Below are 23,306 nucleotides of genomic sequence, written 5' to 3' on the forward strand. Positions count from 1 at the left end.
ATGATTTTATATGAGTCTTTGCTCTTTTCTTTTTGGTAAGTTTGGCCAGCGGTTTATCAACTTATTAATTCTTTCAGAGAACCAGCTCCTGGTTTAGTTGATCTGTTCTACTGTTCTTTTGGTTTCTATTTCATGGATTTCTGCTCTAATCTTTATTAATTCTCTTCTCCTGCTGGGTTTAGCCTTTATTTGCTGTTTTTCCTCCAGCTCCTTTATGTGTAAAGATAGGATGTGTATTTGAGACCTTTAAGTTTCTTCAGAAAAGCTTGTATTGCTATGCACTCCCCTCTTAGGACCTCCTTTGCTGCATCCCAAAGGTTTTGAACACTTGTGTTTTAATTTTCATTTGTTTCCATGGATTTTTAAAATTCTTTAATTTTCTGGTTGACCCATTCATTCTTTAGTAGGATGCTCTTTAGCCTCCTTGTATTTGAGTTCTTTCCAAATTCCCTCTTGTGATTGAGTTCCAATTTCAAAGCATTGTGGTCTGAAAATATGCAGGGAATGATCCCAGTCTTTTGGTACTGTTTGAGACTTGATTTGTGACCCAGTATGTGATCTATTCTGGAATGTTCCATGTGTACTCGAGAAGAATGTTCTGTTGATTTAGGATGGAACGCTCTAAATATATCTGTGAAGTCCCTCTGGTCCAGTGTGTCGTTCAAAACCCTTGTTTCCTTACTGATCTTCTGCTTAGATTATCTGTCCATTGCAATGAGTGGGGTGTTAAAGTCCTCTACTATGATGATGATGATGATGTGTTTCTTTAATTTTGTTATTAATTGGCTTGTATAAATGGCTGTTCCCATGTTAGGGGCATAAATATTTACAATTGTTAGATATTGTTGGGTGGACCCTTTAATTACAACATAATGTCCTTTCTTATCTTTTCTTACAGTCTTTGGTTTAAAATCTAATTTGTCTGGTATAAGGATTGCCACCTCAACTTTCTTTTGATATCTGTTAGCATGATGAGGGCATCTGGATGGCTCAGGGGTTGAGCATTTGCCTTTGTCTCAGGTTATGATACCAGGGTCCTAGGATCAAGTTAGACCTCAGGCTACCCACAGCAAACTTGCTTCTCCCTCTGCCTATGTCTCTGCCTCTCTGTATCTCCCAGGAATAAGTAAATAAAATCTTCAAAAAAAATTTCTTAAAGCATAACTGCTTTTCCACCCCCTCACTTTCAACCTGGTGTCTTTGGGTCTAAAATGAGTTTCTTGCAGACAGCATATCAATGGATCTTTTTTATCTAATCTGATACCCTGTGTAAGTTTTGATTGGGGCATTTAGCCCATTTATATTCAGAGTAAGTATTGAAAGATATTAATTTAGTACCATTGTATGACCTGTAAAGTCACTGTTTCTGTGTATTGTCTCTGTTCCTTTCTGGTCTCTGTTATTTTTGGGCCACAAATTCTTTTAGTTTCTGTTTGTCCTGGAAACTTTTTATCTCTCCTATTGTGAATGACATCCTAGCTGGATAAAGTATTCTTGGCTGCATATTTTTCTCATTTAGCACACTGAATATACCAGTCCTTTCTGGCCTGCCAGGTGTCTGTGGATAGGTCTACTGCTAGTCTACTGTTTCTACCCATGTAGTTTACAGACCTCTTGTCCCAAACTGCCTTTAGAATTTTCTCTTTGTTTCTGAGATTTGCAAGTTTCACTATTATATGTTGGGGTGTGAAACTATTTTTATTGATTTCTCTGTGCCTCCTGGACTTGAATGCCTGTTTCCTTCCTTAGACTAGGGATGTTCTCCACTATAATTTGCTCCAGCATACCTTCTGCCCCCCCCTTCCAGAATACCAATTATTTTAATATTGTCTCACTTTATGGTATCACTTATCTTTGAATTCTCCCCTCATGATCCAATAGTTGTTTATCTCTCTTTTTTTTCAACTTCTTTATTCTCCATCATTTTGTCTTCTATATCACTAATTCTATTTCCTGCTTTATTATATCCTAGCAGTTAGAGCCTCCATTATGTATTCCATCTCATTAATAGCCTTTTTGATTTCAACTGGATTAAGGTTCTTTTCAGAAAAGGATTCTCTAGTGTCTTCTCTGCTTTTTTGAAGCCCAGCTAGTATTTTTTAACTGTTATTTTGAACTCTAGTTCCAACATTTATTTATGTCCATGCTGACTAGATCCCTGGCAGTCAGTACTGCTCTTACTCTCTTTTCAGGTGAGTTTTTCTGTCTTGTCATTCTGTCCATAGAAGAATAGACGAATGAGACAACAAAATACTGAAATGGCAACAACAATCCCAGAGAAATATATACTTAACAAGTCAGAAGAGCCCCAAAACCAAAAGAAAAAGAGAGAGAAAAAGAGAATATAATCAGACGGATGGACAGAACAGAGCAATGTGCTGGATCCTGTGTGTATTTTGGTCCATTTGTTAGAAGACTAGACTTATTGTAAAGAAATAAAAACTTATATGTGTACAGAAATAAAATTAAATATAATGGAAGAATAGAATGTCACTGTAAAAATAAAAATTAAAAAAGATTTTTAAAAAAGAATTGATCAAATAAATTTGTTGAAAAAGGGAAGAGAAAAAAATTAAGATTGAAAGACTAGAGAATCATGGGGGAAAAAAAAACATGAATTCTATATGCTGTTCTGCCCTAGTGCTGGTGTTTTGCAGTTCTCTGTATCAATAGATTTGGTCTTGACTGGATGTTCCTGTTGATCTTCTGGGGGAAGGACCTGTTCCACTGATTCTCAGGTGGATTTGTCCCAGGCACAATTGCACCGCCCTTCCCAGGGCTAGGATAAGTAATCTGTTCCAGATTGCTCTATGGATTACAATACATGGCTTTGGTTCCCCGAATGCTTTCTCTGCCACCTTAGAGGATGAGAGTGAAAATGGTAGCCTCCCATTCTCCAACACTGGATCTGAAAGCCTGGGGCCCCCCTCCTCAGTACACCCTCGAGGAAAAGCAGTTCGTCATGCCTGTCTCCCTGGTCTCTGTCCGCACTCCATGCTGACCTAGCCTGTAACTGAGCATTTCTGTCTCAGGCATATGAGCCTATTTTGAGTCACCAAACCCTGCAGACTCCTGTGGCTCACACCTGTGCCACTCCTATTGGGCAAGGAAGGGTCTCATGATGGTTCTGCCACTTGCTGGGCCCCTGCTTGGGAGCAGTCACCCAACCATTCTGGGGTTCATGGTCCATGGTAACCTCAAGCTGAGAGCCCACTCCTGGGCTCGCTGATTGCAGCCTGGAACTCATGCCTGGAAACTCTGCCACACTCAGGCACCTCTTGTCTTCCTGTGATCCTGAGACCACACTGTCCCATCTAAGATTCCACCCCACCCACCTGAGCACCTTTCTGGCCAGGTCTTCCCTCACTGGAGCAGACCCCTAAATGTTCTGATTTTACACTCCACTGCTATATCACTTTCTGGTGCTGACTACTGAAGTCGTCTCCCTCTCCCTGTGATCTCTCTTCCTATATACCACCTGGGATTCACTTCTTTGCACCGCCTACCTTGCAGAAAGTGGTTGCTTTTCTATTTGTAGAGTTGCAGCTATTCTTTTCTTAGATCTCTGGTTGAGTTTACAGATGTCCAGAATGATTTGATAGTTATCTAGATGAATTCCTGGGACTAGACAAAAATAAAGTCTTCTACTCTTCTGCCATCTTGGACTCTTCTTTTCTTAAAGGGATTTTTCATGATTCTTTATTGGATATAATCAGATGTTTTTTCATTTCATTCATTAGTTGAGACAATTATATGGTTTTCTCCTTTATTAATGTGATAAATTGACCAAATTTTGAATGTTTAAACAGTCGTACATTTCTGATATAGACACAATTTGGTCATATGTATCACTGGATTTGGCCTGCAGTATTTTCAGTGGAGTTTTTGCATCTCTGTTCATGGAGAGATTGGCCTGTAATTTTCCTTTGATATGATGTCTTTGTCAGGTATTGATATCAAGGTTCGCAAGACTCATAAAATGAATTGGGAAGAGGTCCATCTTTTTCTATTTTCTGGACAACTTTGTAAGATTGGTGTTATTTCTTCCTTAAGTGTTGACTCTCATCTGTACCTGAAATTATTCAATGTTTTTAGTAGCTATTGGACTGTTAAAAGTCTTCTAGCCTTTTTGCATTTGCCTTGGAATTTGCACATATCAAATTTATTGGCATAAAGTTCTTCTATGATACTTCTTTTATTATCTTTTTAATATCCATAGAATCTAGAGTGATATCCTCTTCACATCTGAATGGATATTTGTGCCCTTTTTTTTGATGAGTCTTTTCAGGAAGTTGTTTATAGGTCTTTTCAAAGCCTAGATTTCAGGCATTGTTAATCCTCTCAAATGTAAACTTTTTTCTACTAATTTTTATTCTTTATTACTTACTTTTCTCTATTTTTCTTTATTTGGATGCATTTAGTTTTTCTGACTAATTAAGATAGATGTTTAGATCTTTGATTTCCAGCCCTTTTTTCTGATATTTTAGAAAGCGTTTTAAGACTTTAAATTTTCTGCAGTCATACCTTTTTCTGCATCCAATTCATTTTGATATATCTTTTTCATTATTTATTTCATTATTATTTGGTTGTCAATTATGTTGTGAATTCTTCTCTTACTCGTGAGTTATTTGGTGGTTTATTGCTAAATTTCCAAAATTTGGGGGATTTTCTTATTTTTTTTTAATTTTGTAGCTTAATTCTACTGTGGTTAAAAAATATACTCTATTATATTATTTCACTTTTTGGAAATTTGTTGAGACTTGATATATGGCTCAGTATATGGTCAGTTTATGTTCTATGAACACTTGAAAAGGATGTGCATTTTACCATTATATGGTATAGAATTCTACACATGTAAATAATGTTCATTGTGTTCGTATAAACAATTGCATTATTCAAATTTTCTTTATTTTCATTGACTTTTCTTGGTTTTGTATATCAGATACTGAAGTATGTCAGAATCTTCCACTTCCAAGACCACTTCCATGATTGTGATCTTTATTTCTCCTTTTACATTTGTCAATTTTTAATTTATCTCTGGGGGCTAAAATTTTAAGTCCATGTTTATTTAAAATTGTTATGGTCTCCTCGTGGATTGACTTTTTGAAATGCTCCTGTTTATCTCTCATATACTTTTTACTTTAAAGTTTACTTTTTAAATCTGATCTCAGTATAACTATACCACCTCTTCTTTGATTAGTATATCTGTGGTAAATTATATCCATCCTTTCACTTTTGTTCCTTATGTATCTTTATTCTTAATGTATATCATTTATAAGCATACAGTTACATGTTTTATTTTTATCCAATCTGATCATATTTGCCTTTATCTAATTAGCATAATTGGTCTATTTACATTTAATTTATTGATATATTTTCACTTAATATATTACTGACATATTTGTGTTTAACTATGTAATTTTACTATCGTTTTAAAATGTATTTGTTATACCTGTTCTGAGTTACTTCTCTGCTTTCCTCTCATTTTCATATTAAATGTATTCTCTCTTTCCTATCTTATTTCACATTCTTGAATGGATCTTTTATTGATTACTGATTTTTTAACAGGTTTTTTTTTTCAATATTTTCTGGCTTTTCAAATTGTTCCACTAAGAACAATTTTTTGTTCTTAGTGGAACAATTTGAAACAACAAGCTAGTGTTTCCTTGCTAACATAGGATTGAACTTAATTTTAGTGTACATTTTAAATTTAAAAAAACAAAAAAAAACGTCTAATTTAAAACAACTCCCAGATTCATGAGATTTAGAGATCACCAGCATGTTAATGTTTGCTACTAGAGTAACTAAAAACCTATAGAACTTTAAATAAAGCTGCTGCTGCTTTTTTTGTACATATGTTTACTTCTTATATTGTGTTTTGAAAATAATTACAAATTCAGTATCTTGTCCCTGGGACTTTAAAAATTTAATTTTCATTTGCTCAGTCACTAAACATTTCACAAGTAATTTTAGTATTAGTGCCCAGAAAAAGCATTAACTAACTGCCAGTCAGAGCTCAGACACATGCAAAGTATATGCTCTGCTCTGTGTAGTTGTTGGGCAATAACACAGCCTACAACTTGTATAAAGATTTTATCATTTGAAAAAGCTTAGGAGCTTCTTAGCTGGCTTGTTTGTATATATGATAAGTAGTACAAGTTATTGTTACGTATTGTTAGGGTTTTAACTTTGAAAGAAAATCATCTCACTATATTTCAAAGGTAATGTAATTTAATTGATGACTACAACACAAGTTTGTGGTTTTTTGTTTGTTTCAAGTTTTTATTTAGTTTCCATTTAGTTAACATATAGTGCAGTATTTTCAGGAGTAGAATTTAGTGATTCATCACTTACATACAACACCCGGCACTCATCACAACGAGTGCTCTCCTTAATACCCATCACCCATCTAGCCCATCCCCCACCCACCTCCTTTAATCAACTGTTCTCTCTTGTTAAAAGACCCTCTCTTTTTCTAATCCCCTTCCCTTATGTTCATCTGTTTTGTTTTGTAAATTCCACATATGAGTAAAATCGTATGGTATTTATCTTTCTCTGACTGACTACTTAGCATAATACAGCTCCATCCATGTTGTTGCACATGACAAGATTTCATTCTTTTGATGGCTGAGTAATATTCTATTGTGTATATACACCACCTATTCTTTAATCCATCCATCTGTTGATGGACATTTGGGCTCTCTCTATAATTTGGCTATCGCTGATAATGCTGCTATAAACATCTAGTTGCATGTGCCCCTTCGAATCAGTATTTTTATATTCTTTGGGTAAACACCTACTTGGGTAATTACCCAGTGTAATTGCTGGGTCCTAGTGTGGTTCTATTTTTAACTTTTTGAGGAACATCCACACTGTTTCCAGAGTAGCTGCACCAGTTTGCATTCCCACCAACAGTGCAGGAGAGTCCCCCTTCTCCAATACCTCACCAACATCTGTTGTTTCCTGGCTTGTTAATTTTAGCCATTTTGACTGGTGTGAAGTGGTATATCATTGTGGTTTTGATTTGTATTACCAAGTTTTTTTTTTTTAATCTGTATCATTTGGGGATCCCTGGGTGGCACAGCGGTTTGGCGCCTGCCTTTGGCCCAGGGCGCGATCCTGGAGACCCGGGATCGAATCCCACATCGGGCTCCCGGTGCATGGAGCCTGCTTCTCCCTCTGCCTGTGTCTCTGCCTCTCTCTCTTTCTCTCTGTGTGACTATCATAAATAAATAAAAATTTAAAAAAATTTAAAAAAATAAAAAAATGAATCTGTATCATTTGCAGTTCTTACATGGATGAATAAAGCAGAATTCTTATCGAGTAGACAAAATAAAATGCAAACATTATTTGGATTTGGATGCTAAAGCTAAATGAGACTCATTTATAAATCCACTTCCAAATATTTTTGTTCATTAGTATAGCCTCATTGTTCTCACTGGCTAACTTTATAATCAATATTATAAATTTGAACCTCTAAAATTTGTACTGCTCAGATGTTGCTTTTCTGTTTTACGTATTGTCTTGGTTTTTGTAAGATTTAATTGGAAAAAAATTTTTACTAAATAAAATTAAAGTCATTAATCTAAGCCAAAGAACACATACATTTAGATAAAGCTTGCCTAAGTTGTACACATTGTATCCACACTTGGTTTTTATCCAGCCTGTCTTGATGTTTATCAAAATTCATTTCATTCGAGATTGCTTGTAGGCTGTGACTGTGGGTGGGGCCATCAGCCTCTACTATTTTATAAATAGAACACATTGTCCCTTCTTAATGGGACACGTGTTTGCACACTGAATTACCTTGGAATAAGGTAAGGAAGGATTTTAATTCTCATACTTTAAGGTTTCCTCTGCCTTTGTTTGTTAATGTTTGGGCAGTGTGGGGTTCAGAAACATAAGAGTGAAGTAAAATAAAAAGATGTTTTATAATATACAGGTTTACTCCATGTTTCTTAGTTGTATTTTATTTGAGGTATTTCAGAGGTATAGTTATTCTTTTGTTTGTTTTCCAAATTTTATAGACTGTGTTTGAGTTTCATGTCTTTGAATTCTCATTAATTCTGTGGCTAATCAAACTCCCAAGATATCATTTGCTTAAAGTTAAGTATTTATAAGTTAAATATAGTTAATAACTTTGGATTCTTTTCTGGTATAAGTATTCAGTTTAGCCAGTGTCTCCTCTGATGGTGCTCTACTGTCATGCAGTATAGAACAACTAAATCTAATATTGTTTCCAACATTTTACAAATGACATCATAAGACCTTTATCAATACACTATGTCTTGTGACAGTTTAAGAGATTACAGTGACATTTATTGGTGAATTAAAAATCAGTCCTGAAGAAGATGATACTTTTATTTTAGTCCATTTATTTTGAATGAAGAGGAGTTCCCCACTTTTGAGTGAGAATTTTTTTATTTTCTAAGTAGTTTTATTTAAGAGAGTTTTAGGCTTTTGATCACACATGGAGATTGAAATATGTTTGTTTCTTCTTCATTTCTAAATCCAATAAAATAAAGGTAAAAATAATAAAGGCATAAGTGAAGAAAATGAAAGAGGTAACATAATATCTGACTAGAGAAGTGAGATTTCAGAAATGTTAGATCGTAGGTGGGTTAATTATAGCCATTTAGCAGAGCTGGGCAGTTTTGATGGAATGTAATAGTGATCAGAAGATTGATTTATAATTTATCTAATCATTCCCCTTAATGTTGAGTCATATATATCATTCTTAGTGGCTGCATAGTGGATTATCATAATTTACATAACCAGTCTCCCATAAGTGACCATTGAAGTTCTTCAGCTCTTCAGTGTTGTAAACAGCATTCCATGCATTTATTATTTGAAAAATATTTTAGATTTCCTTTTTAGAATTGTTTCCCCAAAATTGCTGAGTCAAAGTTCATGCCTTACAGATGTTGCCCCATTGTGCTAGATTGCCTCCCAAAGGGGATTCGCACTATTACCATCAGTGTGGAATCTCTGATTTCACTACATCTTAGCTGCTACCATTAGGTTTACCTTAAGGTGGGTATCAATCAAGGGAGGAATGGGTGGTGCTTGTAGTGGACTTGGCTGTTGTGCTGTGAGTGTGGCATGACTTGAAAAACAAGTGTACAGATTACTAGGTGAAGTTGAACTGGCTACCTCTACCACTGTTGACTTATGATAATGACAGGTGCTACAAGTTTAGAGGAAAAGGAGATTTCCTTTAGAGATGTTCAGGGAAGACCTCAAGTAGGAAGTAGAATTTGAGCCACATCTAAGTTGAGAAAGATTTGAGGAGAAATGATTTGTATAGACAATGAAGGATAGGTCAGTCTAGATCCATTCAGGAGACAGAAATCACTCAGTAACTTAAATAATAAACATAAGGAATTATTAGACTGTGGAAGAAAAAAAAACTCTCAAGTTACTAAATAAAATTCTAAAGATACTCTAGGGCTGAGGGGAAGTATCCAAGAAAAAACAAACTGTGAGTGTGGGTTTAGATCTTGTTGTAGAAGGTGTGGCTGCAGGTGTGTGGTAGAGAAACTGGATGGTTGCCTGGGTCAAAGCTGGTCAACGGTCACTATGTCAGCAGGTAAACCAAAACTGGTGGGACGTGTGCAGAGTGAGTCAGGGCTGGTGCAGATGTGAGGTCTGGCATGTGTGGTGTCTGTGTTGGAAGGTCCTCAGTAAAAAGCTCTGGGATTCAGGTGAGTTGAGGCTGGTTGGCAGGTTCAGAGAAAGTTGGGGCACTGCTCTGGGTACTGCTAGAATGGAATATTGGAGAAGCATCCCTCTTAAGCAACTCAGAGCTCTATTGGGCAGGGAAGCTCCAGGCTACTGTATGGGACAAAGGTCAGATGGCTGGTTCTTTAGTGTGCCTGTGGGCTGAGGAGAGGGTGCAGGGAGCAGCCACCTGGTCTGAGGTACATACCTTTGCTATCTAGGACTCCTGATATATTGTTGCTGTTGCTGCCAGAATAGAGAGCTAGAAAAAGAAGAAACACATAGCAGCCAGCCCAGTGCTGGAGAAAGCTGTACCCTATAGGCACCTAGCACTGGAGTGGGGTATTTTTTCAATCTTGGCACCTTTGACTTTTTGAGCTAGTTAATTCTTTGTTGCAAATGCTATCCTAGGAACCATAGAATGTTAGGCAACATCCCTGGCCAATCTAATCTTGACTCACACTCCTGTGTAGTCTTTCACTTCACTAGAAGACATGTGCACATTTTTTCCTTCCTTTTGTGGTTTGTTTTAATTTTGTGTGATCCAGAATAGTTGACTAGTCCTACATCTCCTGTATTTGTGTGTATTGATTGAAATTTGCCTTTTTAAAAATTCTTGAATATTGCCTTTTGCTCAAATTTTTACATTTTTAGCAACTCACTATATTGTTTTTCTCCTCTTATTTAGAAATGGACTCAGAAATGAAGGAAGAAGTTCCTGTGCATGAGGAATTCATTTTATGTTGTGGAGTTGAAACCCAGGTTCTAAAATGTGGGCCCTGGACTAACCTTTTCAATGAGCCAAGAGCCAACAGGCCTAAGCTGCTTATTTTTGTTATTACAGGTAAGTTGAAAACTCTGGTTGAGGAGTCTTTCTACGGATACTTATAATAACTTTTGCAGATTTTTAGGAGAAATTGATAAATATGAAAAACTTTGTGAAAGAAAATAAAATCACTCAAGCCATTGATAGCAACCACCTTTAGTCCTTTAGTGGCTGGGCTTTTTGTTTTTCTTCTATGCATTTTTATTATGTATATTTCATTGTCTAATATATATATTAAGTTATAATTGGAAGTATACTATACATAGTTTTTTGATCCACTTTTTTAATTTTCTTAATATTTAGAATGATTAGAACTATCAAGTTTTTGACAGTTTTTTTAACAGTTTTTTCTGTATCATTCCAAGATAATTATAAGTTACTGTGTTTATTTGTCCTGAGATTCGACAACTGAGTCGTTTGTGACTTTTGCTAGATCACTATCAAAAGAGTGTTAGAGGTGGATGCTTGATTGTAGGTATTCAAAGTTCTGAAATTGTGAGTTAGAATATGTGTATATTACATTATGTGTATATATGTAGTATGTATATATATATATATACATACTATATATATATGAGAGAACACACACACACACACACAAACATATATCAGCCTTAAAGATTAAAAGCGAAACTGTAAATATGTATCATATCATGTATAGCTAAGCCAATGGGGTATTATGGCTGCATTTCTTTTTTTTTTTTTTCTAAGATGTTATTTATTTATTTAAGAGAGAGAAACAGAGATAGTGAGAGAGCACGATCAGGGAAGAGAGGGAGAAGCAGGCTCCCCCCTGAGCAGAGAGCCCAATGGGGGCTTGATCTCAGGATCCTGGGATCATGACCTGAGCCGAAGGCAGATGCTTAACCGACTGAGCCACCCAGGTGCCCCACATTTCTTTTCTTGTACATTTTTTTCTTATTTGTTCTCCCTGGGTTAATGATTGTCTTATTTGCTTAGTTTTCTATTTTTAAATCATTTATCTTAAATCCTCCTACTGTGTTTGAGTAATCAATCAGATTTTGGTTTTTTCTTTCTTTGGAGATATCCTTCGCAGAACTCTGTTCTTTGGCTCCAGTTTGAACTGACTGCTTTGTGGGTGTGCTGCACAGGCCATCCTGGAGATTCTTTTCATTTTCCTCCTGAGTTAGATTCCATTTTCTGGATCCTATATTTTCTTATTTCTTGGTTTATTGCTTAAGCACATCTTCTAGTAACTTCCTAAGAAGAGGTGCATGGGAAGTAATCTTTTAAAGATCTATCATGTCAGAAAATGTCTTAAACTTCTAGGTTGGAGATCATTTTTCCAGACAATTTGGAGGACATTTTAGCTGTTTTCTAGGGGTCAAGACTGCTTTTGAGAATTCTCAGTATCATTCTGATTTTTTCATCTTTTGGGTTTGAAGCTCCCCTGCACGGAAAAATATTTTAGATCTTTCCTTTGTTCTACAATTCTGAAATTTTACAGCAAAAGCACCTTGGTATAGATGTTTTTTCATATGCTATCAGCTTCAGTGGACACTTTTAAACCAGAAACTCATCTACTTCAATTCTAAAAGCTCTGTTTTTTCTTTTATTATAGTCTCCTTGTCTCATGGGAGCATTATCATTTCCTTTGGCTTCTTGCATTGTTAGAATTTTTACTGTTTGTTTGCATTTTTCTTAAAAAAAAAAAAAAACCCTTTTTTAAGAAAGAGGATGACATAGACAGCTAATTGGAATCTTTGTCTTCAGTGATGAGGCTTTTCCCAGGTTTGCCTAGAGTGACCAACCATCATAGTCATAGATGAGATTTTCTAGGACACATGATTTTCGATTTTCGGTACTAAAACCACAACAGTCCTAGGCAAAACAGGATGGCTAGTCACCCTAGGAATCGTCACGCTAGGGTAATTGGGTAGGGACCCAGCATTTCACTGGAGAATTTCCAGCTTTCAGTATCTACAGCTATTTCTTGAGTCATTCAGTTTTCCCAGGAAGGAGTCTTCCCGTATCTAGTTTGAGGAATAGAAGCCTCTTTGCTAATGTTCAGGGCTGAACAAGGGAAAGAATGTTGGGAGTCTCAGTGTTTAGTAACACTTAACCCCTTCTCAGTATAGTGCTCTGTTCTCAACTGACATAAGATTCCTGATCTAAAACCTCCCTTCCGGGATGCCTGGGTGGCTCAGCGGTTGAGCATTGCCCCTGCCTGGGGTCCAGGATCAAGTCCCACATTGGGCTCCCTGTGGGGAGCCTGCTTCCCCCATGCCTAAGTCTCTGCCTCTCTCTTTCAGTATCTCTCATGAATAAATAAAAATCTTTAAAAAATAAAATAAAATCTCCCTTCCATTTAACCTCTTCTGGAAATAAAACTTCGAGTCTCCTGCCATGATGTAAGAGTCTTTTTGGAAAACAGTCGGTTGGCATCTATTATAATTAAAAATACATATACTTTGCCAGCAGTGAGGAAAGTTTGCAATTATAGGCATGACATGTGCTATTTGGTGGAGCAGAAATGTGAGACCATGGCAGAGTATAGGATTAAGAAACTAAGGAGATATGTTGTCTTAGACTGGAGATGGGATAACCATCTGACACTAGCAGGAAGGAGGTGAAGTTACTGAAATGGAGAAGTATGAAGGCATGTTAGAGGGAGTGAAGTAGTCCTGTCTCCTGAGCTCTGTCTTCTCTGCTAATTAAGAGTTGAGGTGATCTGTTGAGAATAAGTATGGCAGAGAGTAGATAAAGGCCCCAAGGAAAGTGGCCAGTGTTGAAAATAGCAGATATTGGGAATCCCTGGGTGGCTCAGCAGTTTAGTGCCTGGCTTCAGCCCAGGGCGTGATCCTGGAGTCCCACATCAGCTCCCCCTGCAGGGAGCCTGCTTCTCCCTCTGCCTGTGTCTCTGCCTCTCTCTCTCTCTCTCTCTCTCTCTCTCTCTCTCTGTGTGTCTCATGAATAAATAAATAAAATTTTAAAAGAAAAAAAAAGAAAATAGCAGATATGCAGGGTGATAACCAAAAGTAAGTAGACAGATTTTGAGCAGCAGTGTGATGGAATAGCAGGTGTATTGGGAGTGAGGTCTGAAAGAGTAGAAGGCTCATCAGAGTGAGAATGGTTTGAATGTTAACCATTTCTGGGTAATGAAAAAAATCTAAGACTGTGGTTCTTAAAGTTGGGGTCAAGACCAGGAGTATCATCTGAGAACTTGTGAGACATGCAGGTTCTTGGGCTGCATCCTAGACCTTCTGAACCAGAAACTCTGGAGGTGGCATGTGTTTTAACAAGCCCTCCAGAGGATTGTGATGTGCACACCATTCAACTAGGGTGTAGCTCGTTGTGTAAGTTAATGAAGATCTTTGAATTTGATCAAGGTAATGGATTATGGGACAAAGGTGTTGGCTCAGTGACCCTACCAGATTTTGAAATCTCCTGACCTGGAATGGCAAGTGAAACCATCATTTAAGGATCGAGGCTTTCAGGGAATGTGTGAGGATAATTAAAAAGCTGATAGATGGAAGTGGAGGAGAAGAGGTTGTTACAATAAAATGGATGAGTAGGTGGAGCTGATTGCTCTAATGTGCTTCCCCATTCAGAGGTGCTTGTTTGCTCACTTATTTACACTCAGCACTGGGAGTCCTGTGTTGCAGAAGTCTTACTCTCCTTGGGGCATAAGAGGTGTTAGAGAAGAGTGCCAGCTCTGCTGCTCAGGCTCGAAAAGAAAAAGTCTGTCATGGGGAGAGCCAGGTGCAACATACAATGAAGAGGTAGATAGAGGGAGCATTCAGTGAAGACCTGGTGGGGAAAGAGAAGCTGAAACCATTTGTTGTTTTACGGTGTCATTGTTTTATAGTGCTTTGACACTTTCAGATGATATTTAGCTTCTTAGTGTTCTTTTATGTTTGCCCTTCTCTTCTATTACTGCCCTTGGCCCTTTTTCTTGGAATTCATGGGAGCTGTAGGCTGGTGCTGCTCGTTAGTTTGTGGAATTCAGATATTTTGTATTTGGGTGGAGCCTATTTATACTGTGGGGAAAAGTAGGATGACAGAATTTCAAGGATTGTTAAGCCACTAAAGACATCATGTTTACTCTGTCTCTGACAGACTGATACATTTCTTTTGATATTATTTTACTTTTGCAGCTAGCAAAATTTATCACTTTTAAATTGGTAATGATAATAAGTGATTTATTAGAATCCAGGATTGAAGGACTTTTATTTTCTCTTTTACAGTGAAACTTTTTTAAAGTTTTTGTTAAGTAACAATATCCTTGGACTTTCTTTAAATAGAGAAATGAGCAAAGGAAGCCAATTTAAGAACTCACTGTGGAGCATATTGAGTCATTATAACTCTCAAATGGTCCTCTGGGTATAATAGAGTCATGTAATTATGTCTTGTATGGAGTTTAGTGATTGGAAATGGAACAGACAAGGCTCTAAAGGCAAGCCCAGAGTTCTGTCCACCTGACAGCCTTCTGTATAGATGCTATGCCACCTGAACTTTCTATGTGGCAGTTTTTGTTCCCTACAAGATTAACTAGAAGGCATAAGTCTACAATTGCAATGTTGAAGAGCTATTTATTGGGGTCTAGAAATTGTTACTGAAGCCTCTGTTATATGTTGCTCAAGATTTGACTATATGTTTGATCAAGCATGTGTTTTTAACACATTTTAATATCCTTTGATAAAGTGTTTTACTGGCATTTTTGTACTGGAAGGTTTTCAAAAATCCCTACACCTAAAAATACAAAAATACATAACATGAATGTATGTGTGTGTATCTGATTCTTGTTGCATAAACAAGACCCTTTCAATTTTTTGTGGTTTCCTAACCGAGAAGTCAACTTCATGGTTCATAAAGTGTAATAATATAAGCCATACTATTTAAGTGGCAAAGTATGCAATGACATTTAAACGGTTTGCATTACATTTTCCACTTCTATCTCAGTTGTAAGTTGGATCTTTGTGTTACTTACCAGCTATTGTATATTCTTCTGTTCCTTCAGGAGCCAAGCTCTTCATCGCTGAGGGCTGTGCACCTGTTCTTCTCCTGTCCTGGTCTCCTCTTTCCTCACATTTTTACATGGTTGATTTTTCACCTTTCAGATCTTAGCTAAATGCCACCTCCCCAAACATTTTTCTCAGACTACTTTAATCTCTTCCCTTCTCTATCACACTATCCTATTTATTTCCCTCATGGAAGTTATCACACTCTTGAGTTATTTATTTATTTAGTTATTTGTATATATTTTCCCACTAGAATATGACTTACAAAAAGACCTTTACCTGACACAATGACTTCCATATAGTAAGTAGTCAATAAATAATTGATAACTAGAAGAATATTCAAAAGAAGCTATAGCACTGACTAGAATGAAATGAACATGAAGTAGTTAACATTATCATTTACTTAGTGATGAGAAATTGGTGAACAAGAAAGCATCAAGGGATTTGCTTAAGATCTCATAGTCATTAAGGGAAAGAACTCAGAACCCAGAAATAGGAAGAAAAAATTGTTTTATAGCAGTTCACTAGCTAGTACTCTTCAGTTTCATATCATAACTCATCATAATTATTGCATCTGAGTCATATAGTTGTTATCTGAATTTTCCTGAAATGAGTTTTAACATGCTTTACACCTTAAAATTACAGAACGTCACGTCTAATTTATTCGATAAAAAATATGTAATAATAGTTAACATTTATTCAGCACTTATTATGTGCCAAGTATTGTACAAGTGATTACCCATGCCTTACCCCTAATGATAATGCCAGCTACTTTGTGAGCCTTTTGTAAGATTAACTGAAACAGGATATGCAGAAGAGCCTAAGCCAGGTAATGTATGCTTTTTTTAAATCCAGTATTACTCTTTTCTTTTGTGTATTCTTCCAGCCATCAAATATTTTTTGAGCACTTTTCATCTTTGTGATCTTGGGCAAGCTATTTAACCTCCTTGTGCCTCAGTTTCCTCGTCCATACAATGGAACTAAGAATAGTACTACCTCATGGCAGGACTGAATGAGCTAATACGTGTAAAGCACTTAAATGCTGCCTGGCGTGTAATAAGGTACAGCACTTTAAAATGTGGGCTAAGGGCACCTGGGTGGCTCAGTTGGTTGAGCATCCAACTTGTGATTTCGGCTCAGGTCATGATCTCAGGATCATGAGATCGAGCCCTGCTTCAGGCTCCGCACTGATTGGAGAGTCAACTGAAGACTCTTTCTCCCTTTCCTTCTGCCCCTCCCCTGCTTGCTCTTGCTCTCTCTCTCTCTCTCTCTTGAATGAATGAATGAATGAATGAATGAATAAATAAAAGTTTTTAAGAAATAAAACAAAATGAGAACTATTAGTATTTTCTAGCCATATAAAAAACACTGTAAAACTTTGCTGAGAGCCATAAAACATTTGAATATGAGACATGACCCATTCCTAGAAGATTATGCTCAGTAATGTGTAAAAAAATCAAATATTTCTAAATTAATGTATAAATGAGATGAAATTTCCGTTGGAATTCCAGTAAGATTTTTAAAGATGAAAGCTGTTGAAAATAATTCTAAAGGATGTGAGGCCAGCCTAGAAAATTTAGGGGGAAAAATTAAGAAAAGGGATTTGCCCTGCCAGTTAGTGAAACATTTAGAAACAAACAAACAAAACCAAGGTGGTAATCAAGACAGTATGGTGCTGGCAGAAGAGAAAAGGAAAAAAATAGATGGAATTATTTGGAATCAGAATTAGCAAGCTAATGTAAGAATTCAGTGTTAAATTCAAAAGACGTTTCAAATCAATGCAGAAAGAATGGATTATATAATAAATGGTCTTGGGAAGCTTGGCTAATCAGTTGGAAAGAAGTTGGATTGCTACTTTGTACTGTATACTCAAAAATATTCCAAACTTATGGAAGATTCAGATATAAAACATGAAACCGTGTTCTCCACAACCACCACAGAGGTTATAGCTCCAGTACTGTATACCTCTCTTCCTTCTCAAGCTGCCCAGTGACCAGGCAGCTGACTGGAGAGCAGGTTACTGCATTTGAGGAATTTCTTTGCTATGTAACAAAGATGACAGTAGCACAGTTACAGAAAGGAATTTGGAACTTGGATCAGTAGGATAGAATGCAACAGAAGCAAAATAGCACTATGAGTGATAAGGCCACTTATTACCATCATGGCTACACGTGACAAGTCTGACTAGCTACATTTATACAGCACTTGTGTATTGAGCAGTATTTAAGTACTTTACACATACTAATTCATTTAGTTCTCACACGAGGTGGTGCAATTATTTTATCCTCATCTTGTGGACGAGGAAGCTAAGGCCCAGAGAAATTAAATGATTTTCCAAAGATCATACACCTGGTAAGTGGCAAAGCCCAGATTCTACCTCACACAGTTGGCTCCAGAATCTGTGCCCTTAACCACTTTGCTACATTGCCTATCCAGGAGCCTGAAAGATACAGATAATGAAGAAATCTGTGTCATTTGACAAGGGTGGCAGAGGTTATATATCAGTTCAGAAAAACCATGTTATGTAATTGCAAAGAGGAGAAAACCTAATAGCATGAAGAGATAATAAATTGATTGGAAAATTGATATTGATGGAAATGGACCAGTATATGTGAAAACATTATACAGATGATGATTGCAAGGTGAAAACCCCATTTCACTGTGTTTTCCCCCTGAAGATGTATTGGATTGACTCTTTTCCTAAAAGGTCATTATTCATTCCATTTCTCTGTAGCAAAACCATGTCAAAAATACCTTCTAGACATACACAAGAAAAATCTATGTGTATTAGTTGGTGGTCTTTTTCCCAAAAGCTCAAACTATACATCTGCTTACAATATAAGTACTTGTGATAAATGACAAGGAAACCTCAGTAGACTCCTTAAAGTACTGTTTGTGAATGATTCTTACACTGATTTGTTTTCATGCAGCTTGCTAACTGAGCACAATAAAATCTCGAAGGGCTTTAGAGGCAGGATTAATGACTTTAGACTATAAGAATGATAATGGGAAGCCACTGAAAGGTGTTTAAATTGGATAGTGCTATGGTTTGATTTGAAGTTTGAAGGTATCTCTCAGGGTACCCTGAAGAATGGGTCCCAGGGGACAAGAGTAGATAAAAGGCTCATGAGGAGGCTGCTGCAGGAAACTCCCAAGTGATAATACTCATGGGGAGATGTGAAATGCATAAGATGTGAGATCTATTTTATTTTTATTTCTTTATTTATTTAAAAGATTTTATGTATTCATGAGAGACACAGAGAGAGATGTAGAGACATAGGCAGAGGACTCAATTCCAGGACCCCAGGATCACTCCCTGAGCTGAAGGTGGACACTTAACCATTGAGCCACCCAGGTGCCCTGTGAGACCTATTTTAGAAGCAAAGTTGACAGGACTTACTGGTGAATTGGATGTGAAGAACAGGGAGAAACCCAAAGTGACTCCTGGTGTTAGGACTGAGTATTTGGCTTAGGATTGGTGGTTCCATTTATTAAGTTGAGGAATAGGGAGGAAGAATTTATCTTGAACCGTTGAGAAACAAAGCAGGAGCAGAAATTTTCTTAGTGATCATTCCCAGACTTAAGGTATAAAGGATACTAAAACTGAAGTATATGTATAAATGTTAGTAGATATTGTAGAAGAGAAAGTGTGAGGTCACATAGATCTTTCTTTTCTACCCTGCACATCTTATGTGAGTTTATTGCTTTAGTTAACTAAGGTCTGTGTTTCTCTTCTTAGGTAATCCAGGATTTTCTGCCTTTTATGTACCATTTGCAAAGGCTTTGTACTCCTCAGTAAACCGATGTTTCCCAGTTTGGGTTATCAGTCATGCTGGACATGCTTTGGTCCCCAAAGGCAAGAAGATTCTTACAACCTCAGACGGTATGTCTTTATTAACACCTGCTTTCCTTTACAGTGAGTGGATGTTCATGTGTCTAGAAAGTTAAGAGTCACACCATTGGAAACCTCTGCTTGTGGCATTGGGGCCATGCTGCCACATTTTGGTAATTTTAGGATTTTAGAGTCCTTTTCATTTTCTGGCAATCAACTATATATTTATTGATCAAACACTAATTTTCCAGGGTTGTACTAAGAGGAGTGGTGAGAAAAAAAAGCATCATAAGACCTGATCCTTACTCTCAAGAGGCTCTTATTCTGACATTTAGAAAATGACTAAGTGATAACCTCTAGTCTGCTCATCATGTGGGTATTTGAAGAATGAACAAAGGAAAGAACATAGTATGGGTTTGAGAAGACTTTGTGGAGTAGATGGGTTTCAATAGTTGAGTAGAATTTGGATCTGGGGTTTGGGGTGAGTGCACAGTTATAACAGGCAAAGGAAGTAGCATGGCAGGGAGAGAGATTCAATAGGTGGGTCGGTGTGTTAGTGTGTTAGTGCTGGGCAGGACCAGACCTGGAGGAACCTCGGAGCTGGGGAGAAAGCTCCTGGGGGCTTTTAAATGGAGAAAGTAGCACCAGGTAGCTGCAAATTACCTTCCTCTAATGTAGGAAAATACAGCATGCTCATTCCTCTAAAAAAGAAAAATATAACTTCACTTCTCTGTATGCATTCCATTCAACAGCCATTTGTCCCAAGCATGACCCTTAGTTAATTTGAGATGGGAGAGAGGTGGCTATGGCTCTAGTTTGCTCCTGGTTCTGGTATGCCTCTCCCATGGTATGAGCATCTTACTGAGCATCTACTAATAGGGGAAACCATGTGTGGATAGGGAAGGAGAAAGGAGCAGGTGATATGGGAACTCTCTGTACTAATCTGTTCAAATTTTCTATAAATCTAAAACCATTCTTAACAAAACCTGTTAAAAATATGGAATTTAAAAATAATTTAATATTTAAATATTGCTTTTTTTAATTGCTTATAACAGAAACTATATATTAGGTAGTTTGATTAACAGGGATTTATTTTCTCATAGTCTGGAGGCTTTGAGCCCAAGATTGGGGTTTCAACATGGTTAGATTCTGGAGAGCCCTTCTTCTAGCTTGCAAATGGCTTCATTCTCTTTGTGTCCTCATATGACCGAGAAGGAGAGAGAATGATTTCATGTGCTCCCGGAACCTCGGATATCTCCTTATAAGGCCACTAATCCCCCTTACTAGGGCTCCACCCTTATGACTAACTTTAATCCTAATTAACTCCCAAAGGTCCTATCTCCCAAAACCATCACATGAGGTGATGAGGTGATCACATTAGGGCTTCAATATAAGAATTTTAAGGGGGCAGCCCTGGGTGGCTCAGCATTTTAGCGCCACCTTCAGCCCAGGACCTGATCCTAGAGACCTGGGATCAAGTCCCACATCGTGGGTGGCTCAGCATTTTAGCGCCACCTTCAGCCCAGGACCTGATCCTAGAGACCTGGGATCAAGTCCCACATCGGGCTCCCTACATGGAGCCTGCTTCTCCCTCTGCTTCTCTGTGTGTGTGTGTGTGTGTGTATGTGTCTCATGAATAAATAAATAATCTAAAAAAAATAAAAGATTTTTAAGAGATACAAACATTGAGTCCTTAACAGTTGTGAATAGGAATATTATATACTGACATTCCAAATCTCATCACAGGTATAGGTCAGCATATACATATGAACATTGCACCTAAATAATAGTAAACATACAAGTTACTTCTTGAAACATTTTTACTAAATATTTATTCAGTTTTAATAGTTGCCTTTGGTCTATCCTCAGAAGTATTTCCTGACAGTTTTTAGAAACTGGGAAACTGGTCTTTTAAAGACTTGACCCTATTAAGTAACAGAAGAAGTTTCTGTTCTAAGTTGAATTTCTTCACACATTTATGAACATCTGCAGGTGTGCTAAATTTACAAGAATTGCTTTATTTGAAGAAGTGGGTGACAGTTAAGAGGTGATTCTTATTTTTATTCACATCCTATTATGGCTGTTAATTGGAGCATATGGTTAAGACACAATACAGTTATTGCAGAATTTAGGAAATAAAATCACCCATCATGCATACAGAATAGATACTCTTTGGTTCTATAGTTAATATGAAATATAGTTCTCCTTTATTTTCTCTCCTGAAATCATAGCTCAAATTCTGTGTGTCATCTGACTCTGAACATCTCAACTCTCTGGATCTTGCTTTGTTTGTTTGAGAGAGAGAGTGCAGTCCCAGAGTGGGAGAAGGTGAGGGGTGGGGAGTGAAGAAGGAGAGAGAGAATCTTAAGTAGGCTCCATGCCCTGTGCAGAGCCCAATGCTGAGTTCAACCTCATAACCTATGAGATCATGACCTGAGTCCAAATCAAGAGTCAGACACTTAACTGACTGAGCCACCCAGGCGCCCCTCCACTCCCTGGTTCTTGACCTCTTCTCTTACTTCTCACATATGGTAGTATAGATCAGCTTCCTGAAATCTTAGTGCTTTCCAGAATCCTGTGTTAACTTTAAGTTGATTTTAACATCAGATACCAGCTCTTGTGGATGGAATTTAATCTCGCCCCCCCCCCCAATTCCACTTAATTTAATCATTTTGAGTACCCACTGTGAACCTGTCTCTTTGCTAACACTTAGGAAAAAATACACCTGTACTTAAAACACATTTGTTGTACTTACATTGTTCATGGTTAGGTAATGTCACTAGCCAGACTTCCTGTGTCCTCCTCTTTAAGGCATCACCTGAAAGATTACCCTTGTCTCTCAGGGAAACCCCTACTCCTCTCTGCTTACAATTTCCACTTTCAGTGCTCAGGTCTTTGGTGAGCCAGACTGTGCTTCCATACTTTAGCCACTCCGAAATCTTCTACTGCCATCTCCACCACCTTTTTCACTTCCCTAATTATCTTCCAATTATAGATCTACAGATTCAGTGCAATCCCTGTATAGATTTTCACCAAAATTCCAGTTGTGGCATTTTTCAAAGAAATAGAAAAAAAAAATTCTAAAACTTGTGTGGAATCATAAAAGGCACCAAATAGCCAAAATAATCTTGAGAAAGAAGAACAAAGCTGAAGGCACCATGCTTCCTGATTTCAAACTATATTGCAAAGCTAGTAATCAAAACAGTATAGCCCTGGCACAAATACAAATCAATGGAACAGAATAGTGAGCCCAGAAATAAACACACACATATAGTCAATTAATTTTGCCAGAGGCTCCAAGAAAACGCAATGGAGAAAGAAATAGTATCTTCAATAAATGATGTTAGGAAAATTGGATATCCACATGTAAGAGAATAAACAAATACACATAAAATTAATTCAAAATGTACTAAATACTTATATTTAAGACTTGAAGTCATAAAAGAGAAAACAAAGGGGCAGAAAATATGTTAGAAGAAAGCATAGGGGAAAAGCTCCTTGACATTGGTCTTGGCAGTGATTTTTTTTAGTATGATACCAAAAGTATAGGTAACAAAAGCAGAAATAAACATTGGGACTGTGTCAAACTAAAAAGCCTCTGCACAGCAAAGGAAACAATCAAGAAAATGGAAAGACAAGTGGGAGAAAATATTTGTGAACCATCTATCTGACCCAAAATATATAAAGAACTCATACACCAAGATAGCAAAAAAACAAACAAACAAAAAAAAAAACTATAGTCTGGTTTAAAAATGGGCAAATTTTTCCAGAGAAGACATACAAATGGCCAACAGGTATATGAAAAGATGCTCAACCTCACTGATCATTAGGGAAATGCAAATCAAAACCACTGTGAGACTCACCTCACACCTGTTCAGATGATGATAATCAAAAAGACAAAAAATAACAAGTATTGACAAGGGTGTGGAGAAAAGGGAACTCTTGT

At 37.1% G+C, this 23,306-nt stretch overlaps 1 protein-coding gene across 8 annotated transcripts in view; it reads left to right on the forward strand.

The window, feature by feature from the left end:
* LDAH (lipid droplet associated hydrolase) overlaps window positions 1–23,306 on the forward strand; it is a 104,903-nt gene that overhangs the window by 10,976 nt on the left and 70,621 nt on the right. For 6 of the 8 annotated variants that reach the window (XR_012004674.1, XR_012004675.1, XM_072770947.1 and 3 more), the window contains 2 exons: window positions 10,409–10,564; window positions 19,268–19,411. Coding sequence is in view for 5 of the 8 variants with exons in the window: in XM_072770947.1 (XP_072627048.1) it covers window positions 10,411–10,564; window positions 19,268–19,411 (298 nt within the window). In the remaining 3 variants the exon portion in view is untranslated. Of the gene's footprint in view, window positions 1–9,613; window positions 9,705–10,408; window positions 10,565–19,267; window positions 19,412–23,306 lie in introns of those variants that run through there. The other 2 variants (XR_012004673.1, XM_072770946.1) reach the window with 2 other exon arrangements.

This window comes from Canis lupus, chromosome 12 (assembly GCF_048164855.1).
Source record: "Canis lupus baileyi chromosome 12, mCanLup2.hap1, whole genome shotgun sequence".
Classification (NCBI taxonomy): domain Eukaryota; kingdom Metazoa; phylum Chordata; class Mammalia; order Carnivora; family Canidae; genus Canis; species Canis lupus.